This window comes from Oryza glaberrima, chromosome 2 (genome assembly GCF_000147395.1).
Source record: "Oryza glaberrima chromosome 2, OglaRS2, whole genome shotgun sequence".
Classification (NCBI taxonomy): domain Eukaryota; kingdom Viridiplantae; phylum Streptophyta; class Magnoliopsida; order Poales; family Poaceae; genus Oryza; species Oryza glaberrima.
This window is the reverse complement of record NC_068327.1, coordinates 18,400,765-18,423,013: the sequence shown is the minus strand read 5'-3', so window position 1 is coordinate 18,423,013 and position 22,249 is coordinate 18,400,765. Positions and strand designations below refer to the sequence as shown.

The following is a 22,249-nucleotide window of genomic DNA, read 5'->3' as shown; positions in this document are numbered from 1 at the left end:
CGCGTCGGCGTCGCCGCCGCCACCGCCGCCCGCCACCTCGCCGCCGACCAGACGAGCCGCCGTTTGACCCAACACCGAGCTCCCGCGCGGAGTTGATGTCCATCTCCCCTTCCGAATCCACCAGAGGATCCCAGCCGCTCGCGCCGCGCCCTTCCAACCCTAGCCCCGGACCCCGCCATGGCAACAGCTCCGCCCCACCGCGCCGCCGCGGCCGACGCTCCCCTACGGCTCCCGTCTCACCGCCCTCAGCCGCCGGCGGGAGCGGCGGCCCGAGCTCCGGTGAGTTCTCGCTTCCCGCGAGCTCCCTCCCTCTTCCCCCTTCCACGGCTAAACGTCGATTGAAACGATAGGGGATTATCGGCGGGGCTTGCAGATCTACTGATCTAGATAGCTGGACTGGGTTGGTTGGGGGGACGAGGATTGTGGGAAGCTTTTTACCTGTTAATTTTGCAGGTTGTAGAGTTGAGCCCAAGCTTTGTGTAGAAACTCTAATACCTTTTTGGTAAATTGAGTGTTGGTCTGTGATTTCTAGGTTAATTCGTGTTTCGTGGGTTACAGATTTCTGTATCCGTGCTTAGGTGAGCTTTGGCTTGGTTAATTGTAATCCAATTGGACCAATTCTCGTGTGGATTCATGTGGATCAATGTTTTTAAGCTTATAATTGGTCAGTTACTATCGAGTGCTGCCGATGCGGATTAATGGTTACGTCTCATGGAATTTAGATTCATTACTTTGCTGTAGAGCATGCATTTCTTTGTAAAGACATTTTGGTCTCAGGTAGGCACTACCATATTGGACAATTGATGCCTTACAACTTACTTAGCTATCCTTCAAAAGTGGGGAAGGCTCAATTAAAGCGAGCGGGGGATTATGTTTTTTCAGGAGTTAGTGATTCCATATGAACGTTATGCTATCTAGTATAAATAGTGGAAATAACAATGGGGTCATGAAGATAGTGACCCCATTTGACATAGCATGTTGCAGTCTAAACCAAGTTCTGTTCCCTTAGAAGCCATTTTGTGTTCTTCATTAGTCCAATTGATTCTCAAATTCACTGTTGAGTGTTGACAATGTCTGCTATGAGCATGCTCATTGATTACATCATTTTGCTAATAAAAATATCCATTGATTGGTATTTTTTTTTCATAAATATTATTGAAGTGTTGCCTTACTAGTTTCCAATATACCCATTTGGAAAGTAATTTTTACAACGCAACTCATACTTTGCAGACTCGGTGGTTCCAGCTATCAGAGAATATGTTGATACTTCCCAAAAGGTAAAATGTTTACATAACGTAATTCAAATCAGATTTCAGTTTTTCGATAAACATTTGAGTATGTTGCTCTTGATTTTTTATGAAACTTACATTCAATTTTCTTATGAATCTGGAATATGTCCAGGTAGTTGGATTCAGAATCTCTAGAGAAGAGAATGATGATTCATATACCCAAGAAGTTGGCAATTTTTCTGAATGCCACTCTTCTGAACATGGGAATTCAGGTTTTTCAGCCAATAATGGCACCTCAGGCCAGGCAACTCCTCAGAGACCTGAATTGATGGAATCCCTGAAGATTGATCAATCCACTACAAATTCTAGTGGGAATGGTACTCAGGTGACTGCTAGAAAGAATCAGTCTGTAAATGCCAATTATCTGCTGAATTTCCACTATGATCCAATTTCTCGGCCACAGCCTAGAGGCCCCAGAACATATCCTACAAGAAGACACAGGAAGATCAGACCATACAACAAAGATTTGTTCCTACAAGCAAATTTTAAGTTTGTTGTGTTGGATACTGGAAGCTATGAAATAGAATTAATGGATCCAGATAAGATGCTCCAGTGGGAAGATATTGTATGTGTAAGATATTATAGCCCTTGTGAGGTGCAATGCCCTATTTGCTTGGAGAGCCCATTGTGCCCACAGATTACATCATGTGGTCATATATATTGCTTTCCATGCATTTTACGTTATTTACTTATGGGAAAAGAAGATTACAAAGGTGAAAGCTGGAAGAAGTGCCCACTGTGTTTCATGATGATCTCAACAAAGGAGTTGTATACAATCTATATTACTCAAGTCCAGCATTTTCATGTTGGTGACAATGTGACATTTACACTTTTGAGCCGCTCAAAAAATTCACTCACTCCTTCTATTAAGAACCTCACTGATGAATCTACTTCTATAGACGAAGATCCTTGCAGTGCATTCTCCAAGTTCGTTTTGACGTCTGATGTGGAACTTTCTGTTAGAGAGGCAAAAACAGATCTTGTTAATTGGTTGCATATGGCAGATTTAGGCCTTGTGGATGACTTGGAGAAACTTCCATACGTTTCTACCGCTTTGGAGCAGCTAGAAGAACGGATGAAATATTGGAGTGAGTACAGAAATTTTAGTGTCAGCCCTCCCCTAAAAGACAGCTTCTCACCTGTAACTAGTTCCAAATCAAGGAACCCTAATAATGCACAATCTTCACGCCAGAACAGTGAACACAAGCTATCTCCTCTATCAGATGAAGATATGATTGCTGGTGTTTCGGAGCTCTGTATTTCACCTGAATCAAATAAAATCTTTAATAAAGGAATGCCATCGAAAACAGAAGAGAGATGTATGGCTCCCATAGATTCAAATGAGAATGATACTTATAATTTTTACCAGGTCTGAAGTATGTCTGGCTGTGATTGTTTACCTTGTGCACATGGTTTTTCATTCTCAGAGTTTTGATATGTCAAATCTTGTTGCAGGTATCTGATGGCCAACACCTAATTCTTCATCCGCTAAACATGAAATGCCTTATAAACCATTATGGAAGTTCTGATATGCTCCCACCAAGGTATAGTGTTTGTTTACACCTTAAAAGTCATCGCTCTCATATTGACACATTATTTTGTGTATTGTATTAGTATTGGGTAGATTGCATCCTGATTATGATTATGGAAAATTGGATTTTTCACTATGTAAGCAGAGATAATTTGTTTAGTTTGATCTGATAACCAATTTTACTCAATTTGCTCGAGCAATGTATTTCTTGTGTGCATGAGATACTACATTCTGGTTGGAGTGCTTATCTCTTCTCCTTTTTTTTTGTATCTGGTTGTTGCTCGTGGTGTTTGCTTGATACTTATCCAGCTTACTTGCACGCAGAATACATGGAAAAATCTTGGAGCTAGAAACTGTAACACAATCCGAAGCTACAAGAAAGCGCTATCGTTATCTAAGTCACTTCTCATTGACAACAACGTTCCAGGTAAACCAGTTGTGGATAACTAACTTTTACTTACAAGCTTGTTCTTACGCTCTGTCATCTATGAACTACGCAGTTCTGTGAAATTGACCTGGGTGATATGCTGCCTCCTAGCTCATTAGCTCCATTCATGGATGAAATCAAGAAGCGAGAGAAACAGAGGAAACGAACTGCCAAGAAGGTTAGAACTGCTTTGTATTGTTTATTCAGCATTTCGCCATCAGTAGTCATATCATGACTAGTCGACTTTTGAAAATTTGTTAGTCAGAACTGTTGTGTGTTGTTTGTTCAGCATTTCTTTAGTTTGTATTTTGCAAGTGGACACTATTCTCAGATTTGCCAGCAGTTAATCCCTGTGGATTTAATAATGCTGTCAAATAGTTTTTTATAGAGGCGCTTTTCAAGGAGTCACCTAGTAACATTAGATGTTCTTAATTTGTTGTATGGGTCCATCGTTTCTTATGATATACGCAGTGCCTTCAAGTGTGGTGTAGACGTGTAGTTACTCTTGGGTTATGTAGACCAGGGTGTGTTTGTTTAACAGAAATGACACACCAAGTACATGACTGGAGATGCTATGAAACATATTATTAACTTTGATAGAACTGGGAAGTGCAATCTTGCCAGTTACAGTAATCATTGTCTATCTCACATGGTTTAAAAGCATTTCTTTCAAGACATATTATACATGTATATGTCTACCAGTGTACCACACAATATGGAAACATGGAGAAAATAGGACATTGTACTATAACATATCTGATACCTTGGTTCAATTTTCATTTTGGACTCTCGTACCATTTAAAAGATGTCCACAAAGTTTCATTACTGTTCAAAAGACATCCCTGGCCGAAATAACCCGATTTTTCATGAGCAGACTGTTTTTCTAATTATTATTAAAGTTGGTCAATGTGGACACTGACTGTGGGATGGAGAGTGATGGGTGGCTTAACAGTATATGGAGTTGAGCCAAATTCCATGAAAGTAAATTTTATTGAAACCACTGTTTGCAATTGAAAACTCTGTTGTTTTGGCCTGAGAGATTCCTTTGAATGGTTTTGCAAGTTAAGGGGTATGTTTTAAAAAGTACTACCTCCGTCCCAGAATATAAGCATTTTTAGAGTTGGACACGGTTATTAAGGAAGTAGGTAAAAGTGAATGATGGAGGGTTGTGATTGGTTGAGTAGTGGAGGTAGGTGGGAAAAGTGAATGGTGGAGGGTTGTGATTGGTTGGAAAAAGAATGTTGGTGAAGAAGTTGTTATATTTTGGGACAAATGTTGAGGGCTAAAAGTTGTTATATTTTGGGACGGAGGGAGTATGAATTAGGATGGAAATTAAACTGTGACAGGAGGTCAGATACATAGAATGGATTTTCTCAAGCAGACATAACTTATAACTAGGTTGCTAAGAGCAGACTTTGCCTTTTGGAAAAAAAAACTGAATATTTTGAGTTGCTGGTCAATTTCTTTAAAATTGGGTGTTTTGGCTGCCAAAATATATTCAAGAATATACCTGAGTGAGATGTTTTTTGTGTTCAGCTCTGTTTGCATACCAGTTCAAACTGACTCTTATAGTTGTAAGGTTTATTTTGGTCATTTACTTTTTCTCCTTGGTGCTTTCCTTTAGGAAGAAAGCGATAGAGTGAAAGCCGAAGTTGCTGCTGCTGCACAGGCATCTGCAATGCTGTTTGAACATACAAGCTTCTCTCCCAGTAGTGGGCCACATGGCGATTTTATGTTCTCTCTGGATGACTTTGAAGGTAAATAAACTCATTTATGAACAGACCTGATTTTGCATATTCAGACTTTCTATTGGGGCAAAACACATACTTCTTAGTGCTCCTAATCCACATTCTGAAGCATTCACATGTTTGCAATTGTGCTTTTAGTTCTCTGCATGTTTCATCCTGTATGGTTGGTTGCCCTGCCTCACTTCATATGTGTGTATATATTTTCCATTTAAGCTCTTGGAAACAATGCTGGACCCTCCACGAGTCCACCAGCCAGCGAAAGAAAGCTTTTCTCCGATGTTGCACGGCTTGGCTTTGCGTCTGCCCAAGACTCGCCTCCTCTAAGAGTTGAATCTGGGGATTTGACTGGCAAAAGTGAAAGCACGGGGGAACAAGGTATGGTGACACACGATGCACCTTTGGACGCTGGCACTTACCAGTGTGCGGCAGTGCCCATTTTTCTTCTAGTGAAATCCTGGCATAACTAAACTGTTTTCTATGCAGGGCCAGCCGCAACACCCGCATTATCCTTTGCCAGCATCATTTCCTCCACTAGAGCGTCAGACAATAGCCTGGACACGCACAAACCAAATGTAGTCGGGAAGAAAGGCAAGAAACCCACCAAAGTGCTCTTGTCCACTGGCGGTGGCCGCCGATACTGAAGGAAGAGTGACACTGGAATGGAAGCAGTTGCCAGTTGGCTGTTTCCTATAAGCAGTGTGTATAGTGCATAACCTGGACTTCACATCTGTAACACTCCCAAGTCCCAAGTAGCAGCTTTTTCTCCCATTTGGTTTGATCTAAATCGCCTGACTGTTTTAGAAGGTTTTTACTGTGTATCTACATCCTGACCCATGCTAAGGGAGTAAGGGTGACTGCCCTGTCGCAAAATGAGAAGAGCTATGTAAAATTTGATAAATAATGATGCTAAGGATCATGCGCAATACTTTGCTCAATGTACGTCGACGAGTTGATCCGTCATGGGCTGATACAGCCTGCTGTTTAAATCGTGAGATGCTCTGAGTCATATTTTCAAAATCACGGTTACGGGGCATATATATAAATTATAAAATACACAATATAGAAGGAAGGAAAAGCAGAAATGCATGGTTTAATGCAATAAGTTTCAATTGGGATGGAATGTCAAACTTTAAGTAACTTATGATGATATTTATACTAGGAGTATTGGCAATGTATGGACTAAATATTGAAAAAGTAGCAGAAATTAATTTCTTTGTTTAAAAAGCAACGGAAATATGTGTTCGCTAGGGTAAAGCTAATGCGATCGATCGCTCCAGGTGATCGACCCCATCCCCCCCTGTACGGCTCCTCTCCCCTTCTTCTCTTCCTACTACACCATAAATCTTTTTAAAAATAAAAAAACAGTTAGAAAAATTTATGTATAGAAATACTATATATAAAAAAAAATATTTGAATTCAAATTTAAATTTGAATCGGGTATTTTGACTTATAAACTTTGGGTTAATAAACTTTAGATGTATAGAAAATACTATATATAAAAATTATTTAAATTCAAATTCAAATTTGAATCGGATATATAAACTTTTTGACTTATAAACTTTGGCTCTCTAAAATTTAGATGTATAGAAAATACTATATATAAAAAATAGTTGAATTCAAATCAAATTTGAATCGGATGTATAAACTTTTGACTTATAAACTTTGGGTCTCTAAACTTTAGGTGTATAGAAATACTATATATATAAAAAATTTGAATTCAAATTCAAATTTGAATCGGGTATATAAACTTTTGACTTATAAACTTTAGATATATAGAAAATACTATATATAAAAAAAATTTGAATTGAAATTCAAATTTGAATCGGATATATAAACTTTTGACTTATAAACTTTGGGTCTCTAAACTTTAGGTGTATAAACTTTAGATGTGTTAACTTGAGGTGTATAAATTTTAGATATATAAATTTACTAAAAATAGAAAAGTAATGCGGTACCAAAAAAAAGAAAACCACGTTGAGGAGGAGGGGGTGTCGCCCTGATCGCCCTTAGCGATCAATCGCCCATTAGCTTTTCCGTGTTCGATATGCATTCGAGAGTATCCCGATACGCATTTGTGTTTGATACAATATCTGATATGGATATGCTTGTTTTTAGAAGTATCTTTTTCTCTTTTTTTTCTGTAATAACAAATTAAAATGGTTGTAAATTTGTAATTGCTCTTTTATTTTTTGAAAGGCAGCATCCAATATTGGACGTGACTACACAGCGCTACCACTTCATCTATGAGAAATCCTATCCACCTATACTTCAAATAAAAATTTCTCTTAAACTACTCATCCGATCTACGATCCAATTACACCGTCGTGTTCGTAATTAAATCTTTATAGCAAGATCTCACATGATTATATTCTGATGAAAAATTGTAAATTACATTTATAATATATCAAAATTACTTTTAGATTTCACTAAATCACTTCTTAGATATATTTTTTTAGATAATGGAATAAATATCCTGGTCTTTACTCAAAAGTGCTACAGCCAATTATTACATAGACATATAAAAGTAAATTTAATAAAGCCTAAAAGTAATTTACATATATTATAGAAGTAACTTATAACAAAAAGAAAGTAACTTTAATATATGCTTTTTTTTTCATAGGACGTGACTACACAACTAGTGGTAGCCGCTCCATCTAATGTCTTCTTTTAACTTGAAAAATGCAATAGTGTGAGTCTTTTTTAACTTCTTCAGATTCGTGTACTCTAGTTGATGCCTGGACTATGCACAGATAGCCGGGATTCGGGTTGTCGAATCTCTAGGCGTGACAAGTTGGTATCAGAGCCGATCTTGACCATAGGACAAGCCAAACGGAAAGCCCATAGAGCCCTCTGAAATTCTCTTCTTCCCCTGGAAATCTCTTCTTCCCTCCTTTTCAAGTGGTCCAGTGAGTCCAAATAAATGAGTTTGTTTTCAAGTTTCTGAATTTCATCAAAAAAAATTATTTTTCTTTGTGCCTTTTGATTTTTTTAAAAAAATGTTTTCGGAATTTCAAAAGAAAAATAATATTTTAGGAAAAAAAATTCTTGGCAAAAAAAAGGAAAAGGTTTTGGCAGAAAAAAAGGGAAGGGTTTCGGTTTAAAAAGAAAGGGAGAGTTTCGTTTTTTTAAAAAAAATTGGGCCAAAAATAGTATTTTTTTAAAAAATATTTATATTGCTTCAGTATTTTTGATTTCAGTTTAGTGCCTTTTCTTTCTTTTTGTTTCCAGTTTTAATGCCAGCATCTCGTTTCTGATCGGAGTCAGTTTTGTTCCTTCTATCTTTTCTTTAGATGGCCGATTCTCCCTGTACTCACCATGGTGAAGGCATGGAAGGATTTGTTGCGGAGCTTGCAAATATGACATTTGTTGCCGGTTACATTGAAGCTCCATAGTACACAGTTATTGAGCCCCTCAATGGAGAGTTGCCATATAGAGTTCGCTTGGAAGTTCGTGGTATTTTGGGCACTCCTCTGATTAATATGGTGGTTGAGACTTCTGAGGAACAGCAGAGCATGCTTGCCTGGAAGCCACTTATTTGGTGGTAGCGGCGGCCGGCGGGCGGTGGGGAGGAGGCGTGACGGTGGCTGATCTGACGAGGACAACGGCGACGACGAGGACGACGGCTGCGGCGGCTTTGAGGTTAGGGTTCGGAGGAGGCGTGGCGACGGCGGATTTGACGAGGACGACGGTGATGGCGACAAGGTTAGGGTTCGGTTTTTTTTTTTTTGGTTTTTTATTTTTGCGTGCGGGCGATATAAGCACCCGCACGCGAAAATCAGATTTTCGCATGTGGGTGCGCCACCCGCACGCAAAAATAGCGATTTTCGCAGACAACTGGGTGCGTGCGGTTCGCCCACTCGCACGTGAAAACCCTTTTCCACCGCACGAAAAAATCCTTTTCGTAGTTGTGATTTGTTTACATGAATAGGTATGTGAATTATTGGCTAGCAAAGGATTGTCGAGGTCCTTTTACTATTATTTTTTCAAATGGAAAATTGTGCTAAGATAGTCTTTCACCAATGGACCTGGCACTGATTTGGTTTTTTGACAAGTTATCTTGCCCATGTGATAGAGTTTTACGTTAACTTAATTAAGATAACTAACCCACAGAAGTCCACTCTATCCCAAGCCTACCATTTAGTTGTCCTTCGAAGAATTTCGTTCTTAGATTATACACACACGTTCACTGTGGATACGATACACTGAAATACTCTTGGGGTGAAGGCTACAACGGTATTTGTGAGCTTATAGATTATTCCGTGGTCATAATAAATACCAACAGTGAGGCGCGGCAACGACGGATCTGGCGGTGGTGAGGCGCGGCGGCGGCGGATACAACGGTGGGGAGGGGTAGCGGCTGCCCTACCCCGCGCGGCGGCAGTGGGGAGGCACAGTAGCGGTGGATCTGGCTCTGGCTCCGGCGACGGGAGCGGGCGGACCCAGCCGCCGCTAGGCCCCTATGCCCCCACAACGACGACGAGGAAGGCAGGTTAGGTTTCGCCATTTTTGGGTTTTAATTTTTTTGGATTTTTATTTTTGCGAGCGGGCGACATAAGCACCCGCACGTAAAAAGTCGGATTTTCGCGTGAACGATTTTCACAGACCATTTGGTGGATGTGGATCGCCCTGCCATCTGTGAAACTTGGGATTGGACCGTATGGAAAAACGTGTTATGTAGCAGTCATAAATGAAAGTTGTTGCACAATTTTTTTTAATAATGAAACCTTATTAATAAATTATGAGTTAATAATGACTTTTCGTGTTTCTTTTACGGGGGACTTTTCCTGTTTTCTGTGCCCTAACTTTATCTTCCTTCCATAGAAACAAGCACTGCCTTAGTCGATTCTATCGAAATATACGGAGGTAGTACGTACGTACGTGGGAGGAGGAAAACGTCGATCCCATACACAACCGTGTGGGGAGGGTCGCATTTGCCCGTCCACTTGAATCAACAGGGCCCAAAAAATCGACCGATCTCCGCTACCACCACTACCACTACTAGTAGCAGGGTTGGTCCGAGATCGATGCAGCATATCTGTTCCAGAGACAGCTACGGCCCTACAAAACAATCTCCCCCTTTCCGGAGTTCCATCAATCATCATCATGGTCGTCGTCGTCATTGGGCGTGAGAGAAACCACCAGAGATCAGCAAAGCGAGCAAGCAACAACGGCCATGTCCCATGTTACCCACGTACTACCACGCATCTGCATTGGAATCTAGCAGAGCGTACACCGCAACAACGAGAACGAGAACAAATTAAGCTATATGCTAGATCAAAAAAAGGAGGAGGAGGAGGAAAGAGATACATACATCGATCCAGTACGTGATGATGATGCAAGATAGACAGATAGATAGATAGATAGATGCACGAACACGAGCTAGGCGCAGCCATCCAAAAGATTTTCGAGGTACACCACGCGTGCATGCATGCATGGACAAGCGAGCAAGCAACCAAGCGAAACGAAGCAACGCAAGCGCGTGCATGCATGCCGGAGAGGAGAGGATAGAGACAAGCTACATGGTAATAAGAGATTCTACATGCTCCTTTCTTTCTAAAATAAACAAACATAATACTTAGTGTGACATCATCGATCCCTTCACATATTGATCATCATATAACATTAAAAAATTTAAATTGATCATTATATAACCAGTGCCCTTTGGTTTGACGTGCAACAGTATTGTATTTAGGAGAAAGTCTAATTTACACCTCTAAACTATTAGGTAAGTACGAATTACACCTAGATCCGAAAACTAGACATTTTTTTACCCTCAACTATTAATATCAAGTGAAGAACTCTCCTAACTTAATCTAGAGTGGTTTTGGTCCTACATGACAGTCTAGGCAGCATTTTTTAAGAAATCGGTGGGATCCATCTGTTAGAGAGGGTGAAACAGAGAGAATCTGATAGGTGGATTCCGCATATTGTTTTTAAATAAAATGCTGACTTGACTACCAAGTAAGATCATAACCACTCTGGATTAAGTTAAAGGTTCTTCATCCGGTATTAATAATTGAGCATGAAAGATGTCTGATTTCAGATCTTGGGATAATTCATACTCACCCAATGTTAAGTGATGCGATTTATGCATGCATGCAAATTAAGCATGCATGTATGCATGCACGCATTTAGAGGTTGTTAAGCTTTCATTTTTTCCATCACAACTTAATTACATTAAATAAAATATGTGATATCGAGTAGTGAACATGTGAGACAATCTCACATATCCAGTCAACTTCAGTCTGATATGTGCCTATCAAATTATATGAATGCGACGACCAGATGTGTTACACATTCAGAAGACTTGACAAACTTTGCTAAAACTCTCTACAACATTTCAAATGTTCTTAACTCATATTGGTTTTCATGAAAAAACTTATATATATGATGATCAATATAGAATAAAAAAAGTATTAACTCGCATGCGTCCCAGCTCGATCCATCCATCTCGTCTGATGTTGCAACAGTGGTGTACATGCATGCATGCTAGTAGGTCAAAGACATCAGAGGCCACCGACCGTGCTTGCTCTCAGGCTCTCCGCTTCTTCTTCCTCCACACTCTCTCTCTCTCTCTCTCTCTCTACACAGTTACACTGTACATAACACTGCATGTTTTCTATAATTTTATTGCCACATTTTGCTGCTAAGCTAATGCCATTTTCCAAGAGACAAATTCAGCTAGTTGTGATGGAGTTTTTGAAATGGTCAGGTTGATTCAAGGAAGGAGAGAAAGAGAGAGGAGGGAGGGACAAGGGGGGAACCTTTCCTCGGTTTGGCAGAAGAGGAATCTGCGCAGGAGATGGTGGCCCAAGAGCCGGGCCGGGCCAGTGGTTTGGTTTGAGCTCGGCTAGCTGCACCAGCCAGCAGGGACAACATGCAACACCAAAACACACCATACGAGAGAGAGCGATATGTAGAGAGAGAGAGAGAGAGAGAGTGGCCATGGTAGTAGGTTGATGTTACCTTTCCCCCTAGCATCATTCATCGATCCCCCCCCCCCCCCTCTCTCTCCCCCTTGGCTGCAGCAGAAAGCTTTCATCATTTGCACCTTTCAACCCCTTCATGCTTATACTTTTCTTCCTTTGGTCGTATACCACATTATCACAGTTTTTCTTCTTCTTTTTTCTTAAACAAAAAGAAGATCAAGGCTGGTTCATTCATTAAAAAAAATATTATTGTCTTCTATAGCATCCTCAATGCAACGTTGATAAGGAACACACAATTTTCTTTCTTTAAAGGTATACCATATTATCGGTTTTTATCGTGTCATTGCTAAGCAGTACACACAATTACTTATATAGACTCGGTATACACATGTGAAACAGGTTTCAGTGGCCTTCGGACTATCGTAGCATAGAATACCATTCATGAATACCAGGAAGCTAGGCATGGTTAATTAAAACTTTCGCCTTGATCGCTCTTGACCTCTCGTTATTTTGGAAGCATATCTCATTATTACAGTATCATTACTTCACTAAGAAGGAAGCGGACAAGCCGTTAATTACTCATAGCCTAATACTCATACTTACACGCCAGTGAATCCAGCGCACGAAAACAAAACCTCTCTCACGGCCCCCAGATTTACATAGGCGCCGGAAAAACCATCGGCGCATATCACGGCGCTCCCACCCCCACCCGCCAGCACCATATCAGCCGTAGGAAGTGCACCAGAAACCACCCGATACCTTGGGCAGGCATACAAGACGTAGGAAGTGAACCAGAAACCGCCCGATACCCTAGGCAGGCATCGGCGCCCGTCCGTTAATCCCAGCGCATACTATGTTGGCACACAGTTGGCACTCACACAGACAGACTGTTCCTCCAATTCCCTCCACCCCCTCCTAAACCAAACCAAAGAGCCCTATAAACCAAAACCAAAACCAAAAACCACCCCCAAAACACCCAAGATTGGCAGCAGCAGGAGCAACAATGGCAGTATATATAACAGTGGCTCCAACCAGGCACCACCACCACCTCCACCTCCACCACTGTAGCCTCACGCGTCATACGCTGCCTACGCTACCCCCGGGGGGCCACGCGCACCACCACCACCACCGCGGCATCGGCAGCAGCTGCGGCAGCAACAGCAAAAGCAAATTCCTTTCTCCTCCTCCTTCTCCTCCTCCTCCTCCTCCTTCTTCTTCTTCTTCTTCTTCTTCTTCCTCGCCGTCCGTTTGGTTCTTGTTGGAGAGGGGGAGGGGTGGGGGGGTGGGGTGGTGGTGGTGGTGGTGGACTTGATGACTGCCCCGAACATCGAGATGATCGCCTCGTCGCTGCGCAACTGCTCCCTCAACGGCGGGGGAGGAGGAGGAGGAGGGCGGCGCAGGGGGAGGCGCGCGGCGGCGGCGGAGGGGAGCGACGACAGCGAGGGGGTCACCGTCGAGCTCAACTCCGAGGTCGCCCTGCCCTACCACTGGGAGCAGTGCCTCGACATCCGGGTACGTCTACTACTACTCGCCCATCTCTTCTTCCACACATGCATCCATACATGCATACGCCGCGTTTCCTTTTCTTCTCCGATCGGTTCTTGCGGCGGCGGCGGCGGTGGGCGGCGGTGCGCCGCCCTTTGTCCAATCATTTGGAGACATAAATGGATAGCAGTTTCCGAGGTAGGTGGGTGTGGTTTGGTTTGGGCTCGATTGGGATCAATCATTTGATCATTAATGGCGAAAGCGGGCGCTCGAACTGGAGAGAGAGACGAGACGAGACGACCCGTCCGCGCTGATTTTTTTTTTCTTCTTCCTCCTCTTCTCTTTCTGCTCCTCGTCTCCCTTCTCTCTTCTTGTTCTTGTTCTTGGATCCTTGCTTCATCTGCGATTCCTCTCTTCGTCTATGCAAATATTTTTTTTATTTATCTCTGTTTTTTTTTCTTCGGTTCTTATCTTCGTTTGGTTGGGGATTCGATCATCTTCAGAGAGATTCAGGCCGTTCTTTTTAACACAGGGATGACAAAAGTTCAGAAAAGAAACCTCGGAAAAGATGGTACTATTTTTTTCTTTTTTTTTTGTTGATGATATCAAGTCTCTTCAAATCTCCACACCTTCTCTGGTCTCTGATCTAAGCGCGCATTCAGATCTGTGTTGCATTCTAAATTTCTGACACATCCCTGTAGATCCATTCCTTTTTGCTCTGTCTCTATCTGAAACTCTAGATTTCGCTATAGATTTCTTCTGGACCACAATGCTCTGTTTTTTTGGTCCTGGGTTCTAATCTAATGGCAGAGCTTTGTTAAACACCAGATGGTTCTCACCTCTGGGAAATCTTCAGTTCCATTGTGACAAAGTGTCTCCCTTTCTTTTTCATCCCTGCTAGTACTTTGAACAGACGAATGAATGCCTACCCCAATGAAGATTCATGCGTATTAATCACCAAAATGGAGTGTTCATCTCCACCTTGTCTCCAGCAACAGAGTAGACAAAAATGCTCTTCTTATGGTTATTTCAGTAGCCTTTTCTGAAGATACTACTGCAATACATTTATGTGCTTTTTAAGTAGAACAGCTTTCATGCAGATTAGAGTTTTTTTTTTTTTACAAAGGATGAAATGAGAATTTGGTGGTGGTGTTCTTCATTGCCAACCTTGCCCTGTGATTTGCAAACAAACAAGAGGACAAAGAGAGCAGCATTCATTACACCATTTGATCCAGATTTTATTTTCTTTCCCCTGTTCTGCTGTACTTTGTTATGGGCATCAGTTATTAATAGGTTCTCAACCTTGTTTCACGGAAGCAACTGAATGCCACCGCATTAATTGTTCTTGCAGACTGTCACCAAAATGTACTTGTAGATTTTCCCCACCCAAACTTCTCCATGCATCATGCACATTTACTCACCACATTCTTGAAACAGCATTTCGCCATTTGCAAGATTAACTTAATCTGTACCACTAGCTGTCTAGTTCAAGCGCATTTCCTTTATTGTTATTATTTTTAGTTGAATTTTGATGTGTAGTTCATGACTTCATGTGAATTTGTGTGAAATGTGCTTTGTGATTGGCTTTGCTGATGCAGACGGGGCAAGTTTACTACATCAACTGGGAGGACGGCACCCGGACGACCATCGATCCCCGCTCGTCGTCGGCGTACTCGCCGTCGCCGGCGTCGCGGTCCGCGTCGTCCTCCTCCCGCCGCTGCTCGCGCGCGCGGGGCCGCGGCGGCGGAGGCGGCGCCGCCGCCGCGGCGTCGACCACCACGTCGTCGGGGTACACCTCCGTGTCGTCCGTGGGCGCGGTCACCGCGGCGGCGGCGGCGTGGCGCTCGCACGACAGCAGCGGGCACGGCTACGGCTACGGCTACGGCTACGGCAGCTATGGCTACGGCTACGGCTACGACGGCGGCGACGGCGACGACGAGGAGAGCAGCAGCAGCAGTAGCAGCAGCAGCAGCAGCAGCAGCGCCAGCAGCAGCCGGGGCTCCGCCGTGTCGTCCACGCTCTCGTCGTTCTCCCCCACCGACGAGTCGGCCTCCGGCGCCGGCAGCGGCTACGCCGTCGGGGGCAACGGCGCCCACGTCCTCGTCGCCGCCGGCTGCCGGGCTTGCTTCATGTACTTCATGGTGCCGAAGACCGCCGACGTGTGCCCCAAGTGCGGCAGCTCCGGCCTCCTCCACCTCAGCCGCAACGGCTACGTCTGAGCCGCCGCCGCCGCCGCCGTCCCCGCGCCGCCGCTCGCCGCCGCCGAGTTCCGCAATTCACTAATTGTAGGGGGGCCTTCTCGCAATTGTGCATGCTCTGTTAGAGAGAACTTCCAAAGGGAAAAAAAATATTGAGAGAGAGAGAGAAGAGTTTTTGGCGAGAAGGTCCCCAAGTTTCGCCATTATTACCTACATTGTACTCCAATGTATGGGAGGAGACCCATCTCTAGAATTCTTGTTTTCCTTCCATTGTTTCTTGGTTGTCTCCTCTCTGTTTTTTTTCTTTTTCTTTTTTCCTTTTCTTCTCCAGTTTGTGAGACTAACCCCTTTTTTCCCCCTTCACATTTCCCTTTACCTTTTCAAGGATGAACATTTGTAACCCTGATTTCCATTCTTGAGCTAGCTGGAGCTGGGGTCATGCAACAACTAGTTACTAGTTAGTGCATTAAAACCATCTGCAGGTTCTTGTCTGGATTAGCAGCTGTTGAGTATAGAGCTTGCTTTGGAAGTTGGCAGGGTGTGATGTGGGTGCCAAGTGAAGTGCCAACTGCATGCTGCTGGCTGGCTGGAGCTGTGGCTCGTGGCTTTGATTTTGGTAGAGAGCATATATTGATGATGCATCATGGTGTGTGATCTACTACTACTTCTATGTGATGTGCTGCTGCCCTGTTTGCTTCTGCTTGTGTGATATTCTTCTGGTGTGTGCCTTGGAAGCAAGTGCATGTGTGTGTGTATATATGAATTATATATATATATATATATATATATATATATCTGTGTGTGTGTGTGTGTGTCTATGCTGGCTGGCCTGACGCTGGTTTTGTTGTTTAGCATCCTCCTTCCCCATTGTGCCCATCCGTATTCTGACGCCTGCACCTGTCATGCATGTTCCCACAAGAACAAAAGAGAAAAAGAAAAGAAAGAAAGAAGAAGAAATCCTTGTGAAGAGGTTAAAGGGGATAAGGGAGAGAGAGATTTGGTAGTTGGATTCTTGTTCTTCCAAGAGAGAATTAAATTCCTCTTGCTTTCTTACTACTATGATAGTATGAGCATATAGTATTTTCCTAGTTAGGTTCACGTGATGCAGTTTGTGCTTAGCACCATTCTAGCCTAGCTATAAGCACTACTGGGACTGGAATGTTTGTCTTGGTGTTGTTTATCCTATTCCTGTGGTTTATGTCTCTAGTTACCCACACTTAATCATACTTCTTTTTTGTCTCTTGGTAGAGATAGTTGCCAGTTGCCACCCCATGCATTGCTCTGGGGTTGGAGGCAGCAGGTGCTTCAGTTTAGTTGCTAAAACAACAAGGACCACTTGCAAATTGGATACTGCAAATTGGACGTTGCATTTTAATGAGACAGCCGATTCTAGAAGAAGCTGCCACACTGGTTTAAATTCCCTTTCCCCTGCTCTGGGTCCTTTAGGTCTATGACCATTTTTCTCTTTGGCCTATATTAGTACAATTATGCTGAATAGATTGTAATAGCCTTCCCTCCAGAACTGCGTAACCAGTCTATTTGATAGATGGACCCACTTACACATACCACTCTACTTATACTTCTATCATCGCTTCGTATAAAAGGATCAACCCGGGAGTCATATGGTTGAAGGGATGAATTCTTATATGTCGGTTCCACTCTTACTAAACTAGCAAGGTAATAGTAAACATACTCACATAGTTATCATAAGTCACACATGCTAAATTCTAATTAGACCAGGATGCTATATAGTTGTCCATTATTCTTTTTAAGTTTACAAACAAGGAATCTTCGTTTACCTAGGATCCCTTGTTGTCAATGGCAGTGGAAGATAGATTACAATGGACTTAGAGCAGATACAATAGCAGGCTATTAACCAGCTATAAACATATTTTAATGAGATAAACAATAAGAGAGAAGAGCAGCGGGCTACAGATTCGTAGCCAGCTGCAACACGGACTCTAAGACGCAATGTGTATATGACAGGTGGGACCATATTAATATTAATAGTATAGTAAGCAACTATTGTATGAATTGGCTATTAGATTGGCAATAAATAAATTGAAGGCCAGTAGTGAGCGAGCGAGCAAAAGCTAGTTGAAACTAAGTGAGCGAGCAAAAGCTAGTTGTATCTGCAGCGTGCCAGGTGGCTAGTTAGGCAGATACAAATTGGTCGTGTACAGTGCAGAATGTTTTTGGCTCGATTTGTGGAGATCGCGACGGTTTGGCAAATGCGATAGGGGTTCTGCGTATGGTGGTCATGGTCTGATGAAGTCTCGTCCTTAGATCCGTACGTGTCGGCCGCTTCATGTATTTTCAAGTTGGCTATACCTTAAAAGTTGATCATTTAATTAAGCATGTTTCTCTGCTGCCGAGTAAGGTTTTCTAACATAAGAGAGACCACCCAAGAGTCTTGGAGATAACCTAATACGCCATTACTTTGGTTAATTACCTAATTAGTTACATGATTATATATATATATATATATATATGTAAACTAGAAAAAATATCCGTGTGTTGCAACGGATAAAAACATTTTTGAATCGTATACATTATACTCTTTTTGGGCCAAAAGATTATTTCTTCGTTCCATTTTTATCCCAGCCTAGCCCGCTACCTCTCTCAGCTTGGCGTGCGTCTCTTTGACCTAGCCCACAAGTAAAGCTGTAGGCCCGGCTCACATAGCCGACTGTCGTCTTTAACAATAGATAAAAACATTTTCGATCACTATACATTATAGCAACTCACATAGCCGACTGCCGTCGTCAAAGCTCGAAAGAGTGTGATGCTAGAACTGATCCTCCCCATCAAAGCCCGGAAGAGTGTGATGCTAGAACTGATCTCCCCATCAAATCATATCAAACCTTTCTCGATCTCCTATCAAATCGCATCGAATCTTTATTGATCTTTCAAAATTGGTTAAGGGTTTGTGATGCACTTATTCTACTCTTCTGTTTTTATCAAAATCTGAGCGAATCCATAAAACTCTTAAATAGAGATTAGATCTGGTTAATTAAAGCGGAATTGAAAGGAAAAATTATGGGAAAAATAATGAGGGAGTCCGGTAAATTAAAGCGGCATTGAAAGGAAAAATTATGGAGAAAATAATAAGGGAGTAGTGAGGAATCGATTTTTACTATCAATTGAAGGAGAGAATGCGGAGACCGATCGACATGGCAGTGGAGATGACGAGAACAAACGGCGAAAAAGAAAGAAAAACAGAACGTTAAAAGAGAAAAAAACAACGGGTGAAAAAAAAAAGGAAAAAAGAAGCGAAGAAAAAAAATGGAGGAACGGTAAAAAGGAAAAAAAAGATGAAATAAAAAAAAAGTGACGGACAAAAAAAGGAAACCTTACGTATTTTAATAATATACTAGAAAAAATGTTCGTGCGTTGCAACGGGTAAAAATATTTTTAGATTGCTATATATTTTCCTATTTGGTTTTGGACAAAAACTCATTTCTTTCCTTGTCAAGTGGAGCTGTAGGTCCCCGATCCTCCCCATCAAATCTGGTCAAATCCCCCACATCAAATCCAGTCGAATCTTTCTCGATCTTCCAAATCGGTTGAGAGTTTTTGATACATTCGTTCTCCTCTTTCCATTTTTATTGAAATCGAAGCGACAACTCGAGATAAAAACGGTGATTTTTAAATAGAGATTAAATTCAGTAAATTAAAGCGGAGTTAAAAGGAAAAATCATGAGGAAAATGGTGAAGGAGCAGGGGGATTGATGTTTGGCAATCAATTGGAGGAGAGAACGCATGGGGAGGTAGATTGACATGGCGGCGACGTTAGTGTTCGGCCCCGTGACGAAAAAAATATGGCACAAATCCTTATCGCGTGTGGAAAAATACAACTAAAAAAACAGCAATGAAGAAAAACATATGAAAAAACCCGGAAAAAAGGCCCAGAAAAAAGTAAAAAGCAGATGGAAAAAACAGAAAAAAAAGAAAAAAGAAAAAGGGTGAAAAAGGGTGAAAAAGGACGGAAAGAAAAAAAAGCCGGTGATTTTTAAATAGAGATTAAATTCAGTGAATTACAGCGGAGTGAAAAGGGAAAATCATGAGGAAAATGGTGAGGGAGTAGGGGGATTGATGTTTGGCAATCAATTGGAGGAGGGAACGCATGGGAAGGTAGATCAACATGGCGGCGACGTTAGTGTTCGCTCTGTGACGAAAAAAACATGGCACAAATCCTTACCGCGTGCGGAAAAATGCAACTAAAAAACAGCAACGAAGGAAAACATATGAAAATAACCGGAAAAAAGGCCCAGAAAAAAAATTAAAAAGCACATGGAAAAAGAGCAGAAAAAAAGACGGACAAAAAAAAGACTAAAAAACAGAAAAAAGAAAAAAGAAAAAGGGTGAAAAAGGACTGAGAAAAAAAAAGTCCAATAGGCTGTTTTCTTGCTGGTTTTTTCCGTCCGACCGGTTTTTTATCCGATTGGTTTATTCGCACGCGGTTTTCTTCCCCAGTTTTTTTTTGCATGTGGTTATTTTGCACGCTTTTTTTTTCCGCCGGATAAAGGAAAACGGACGAAAAAATTTTGCAAAAAACGACGAAAAAGGAAAAAAAGACGGACAAATTTTTTTTTACGGAAACCTTACGTATTTTTTAATTAGGTAATATAAATATAGATATAGAAGTATTGTTCGAGGAGGCCATGCTACTAGCCGTCCCTGTCTCCGCAACTGTCATCTCTGTTTGATCGGTATAACCTACAATAATCTTAATTTTAATAGTCGAATATGTGTACTGAGTTATAGACTTTAGAAAATCTAGCCTTTTCTAGTTCAATCCAACAGAATTTGTGGCATGGTTTTGGTCATTTTGGAGAACAAGCAACTTAGGTGAAAACTCTCAATGGCCTACACCAGTTAATTAGATCCATCGACGGCATCGACTTAAGCGGCTTTTTTTCACCGGGAAAGACCGAAGGAGACCATCCGAATATATTAAAAAGGAAAAAAATTACAACAACAATCGACAGACACTATCGAGGTCAGAAGTGCACCAAAGTGCATGACTAAGAACCACGTGCTAACCAGACAAACACAACCCACCGAGAGAGGAACCTAGCACCAAAAGACCTCCGCTATACGTGGCCGATCGCCACTAGGCCTACGACAAAACAACAAAGACGAGACTCTAAAACGATGCCCCCACAGAGATAACGACATCAAAGACACCGCCATCACCTCGAGAAACTCGCCAAGGAAGAGATGAATCCTCGACAGTGCCCTAGAGGGGGTTACAACACCCGAAGGCGTAGCCATTGCTGGCCCGGTGAACTACTAGACACGGCTTTCGCCTGGAACCCCTGCAACCTTTCTTGAAGTTCGTCGCCCATCCACTCAAAAACCACCGCACTGGCAGCACGAGGCCTCCACCGCACCGTATTAAGCGGCCTTTTTCTGTTTGAAGAATTTGCTTTGGAGAAACTTTTGATCTGCGATGGTGAAATATCTTAGCCGTGCCCTCGTTAACGAAAGAAGTATAAACAACTTTTATCATCATCATCGAGTCCAAACAATGTTGCTCCAAATTGTTACTTTGGTCTTTTGCTCCTTTTCTTAATTTACATTTAGCAAATGCCGATGTAATTGTACATCATAGTTGGTGTTATAGGCCAGAATTCTACCATGATTTCTTAAAAGCAGTCGATTGGACATCATTTCACAATTTTCAGAAGATGTTTAATTAGTTTGCTTCCTCGGAAGTTTTCTGAAGGGGAAAGCCAATTCAAAAACCAATATAGCCAAATTCTTTTCACATAGGACATTGGCTAAAAACATACTCCTTCAGTAACAAAAACATGCCATTTTGAACATGTATGGTTCATGTAAAATTCGAAAAACTTCAAATACAAATATTTTTTAATGCTAGCTAGTAATAGATTTATTAAAATCGCAGAGGTTAAGGCCTGATTTTAAATATAAATATCTTCATTAATGCTAGTTCTAGTATTGGATTTGTTAAAATCGTAGAGGTTAAGGTCTGATCGAGGAAGTCTTTATAAAAGCACGCTGTGAAAGAATGTATCGTAGATTTGTATTTAAAAATAAATTCTTAACATCACTCCTACAATACCGAAGACTACATCAAAAGTCCTAAAATATACCCACTTCGTTCTGAAATATAAGGATTTTTGGGTTATTTAGCAAACAATAATATTAGGTCAAAAAATTCTTACTTTAATTGTCAATTTTTTAATTTTGAATTAATTAGATTTTCTTTCCAAGCATCTGATTAAATTTACATGCATTGAAACATAGAAATCGCATCAGTGCATGAATACCGTTAAAACGAAGGTTTGTATTGTGATCAGAGGGGCAAGTTTCAAGTTTCAACTTTCAAATTAAGTTTCTGAAAAAAAAAAGAGAAGAACTTTCAACTTTCAAGGATGACTGGCCTGCCAGCCAGGCCAGGCCATGCACACTCGAGGGTAAGAATGGTCAAAGCTTGAGGTAGCTAGCTAGAGGATTAATACGCCACAGAAGCAGAGGTTAATAACCAACAGAGCCGTGGATTTTTCACTGTTTTTAAGACCTGGAGCAAACGGACAAAGCCCACGTATAGCAAGGCAGCAAACTCAGCATAGTAGCTGAAATCACTCGCGGACAAGCCTGAAACCATACAAA

General features: G+C 41.7%; 2 protein-coding genes across 2 annotated transcripts; both read left to right on the top strand.

Moving 5' to 3' along the window:
- LOC127763267 (uncharacterized) lies at positions 1–5,934 on the top strand. Its single transcript, XM_052287916.1, has 9 exons — positions 1–279; positions 1,231–1,277; positions 1,402–2,658; positions 2,745–2,833; positions 3,145–3,247; positions 3,321–3,425; positions 4,872–5,004; positions 5,209–5,370; positions 5,479–5,934. The coding sequence occupies exons 1-9, from the start codon at positions 96–98 to the stop codon at positions 5,634–5,636; spliced, it is 2,238 nt and encodes a 745-aa protein (XP_052143876.1). The 5' UTR covers positions 1–95; the 3' UTR covers positions 5,637–5,934.
- A 7,034-nt stretch (positions 5,935–12,968) lies between these two features.
- Positions 12,969–15,877, top strand: LOC127761111 (protein CURLY FLAG LEAF 1). Its single transcript, XM_052285337.1, has 2 exons — positions 12,969–13,436; positions 15,008–15,877. The coding sequence occupies exons 1-2, from the start codon at positions 13,236–13,238 to the stop codon at positions 15,626–15,628; spliced, it is 822 nt and encodes a 273-aa protein (XP_052141297.1). The 5' UTR covers positions 12,969–13,235; the 3' UTR covers positions 15,629–15,877.
- Positions 15,878–22,249: the final 6,372 nt, after the last annotated feature.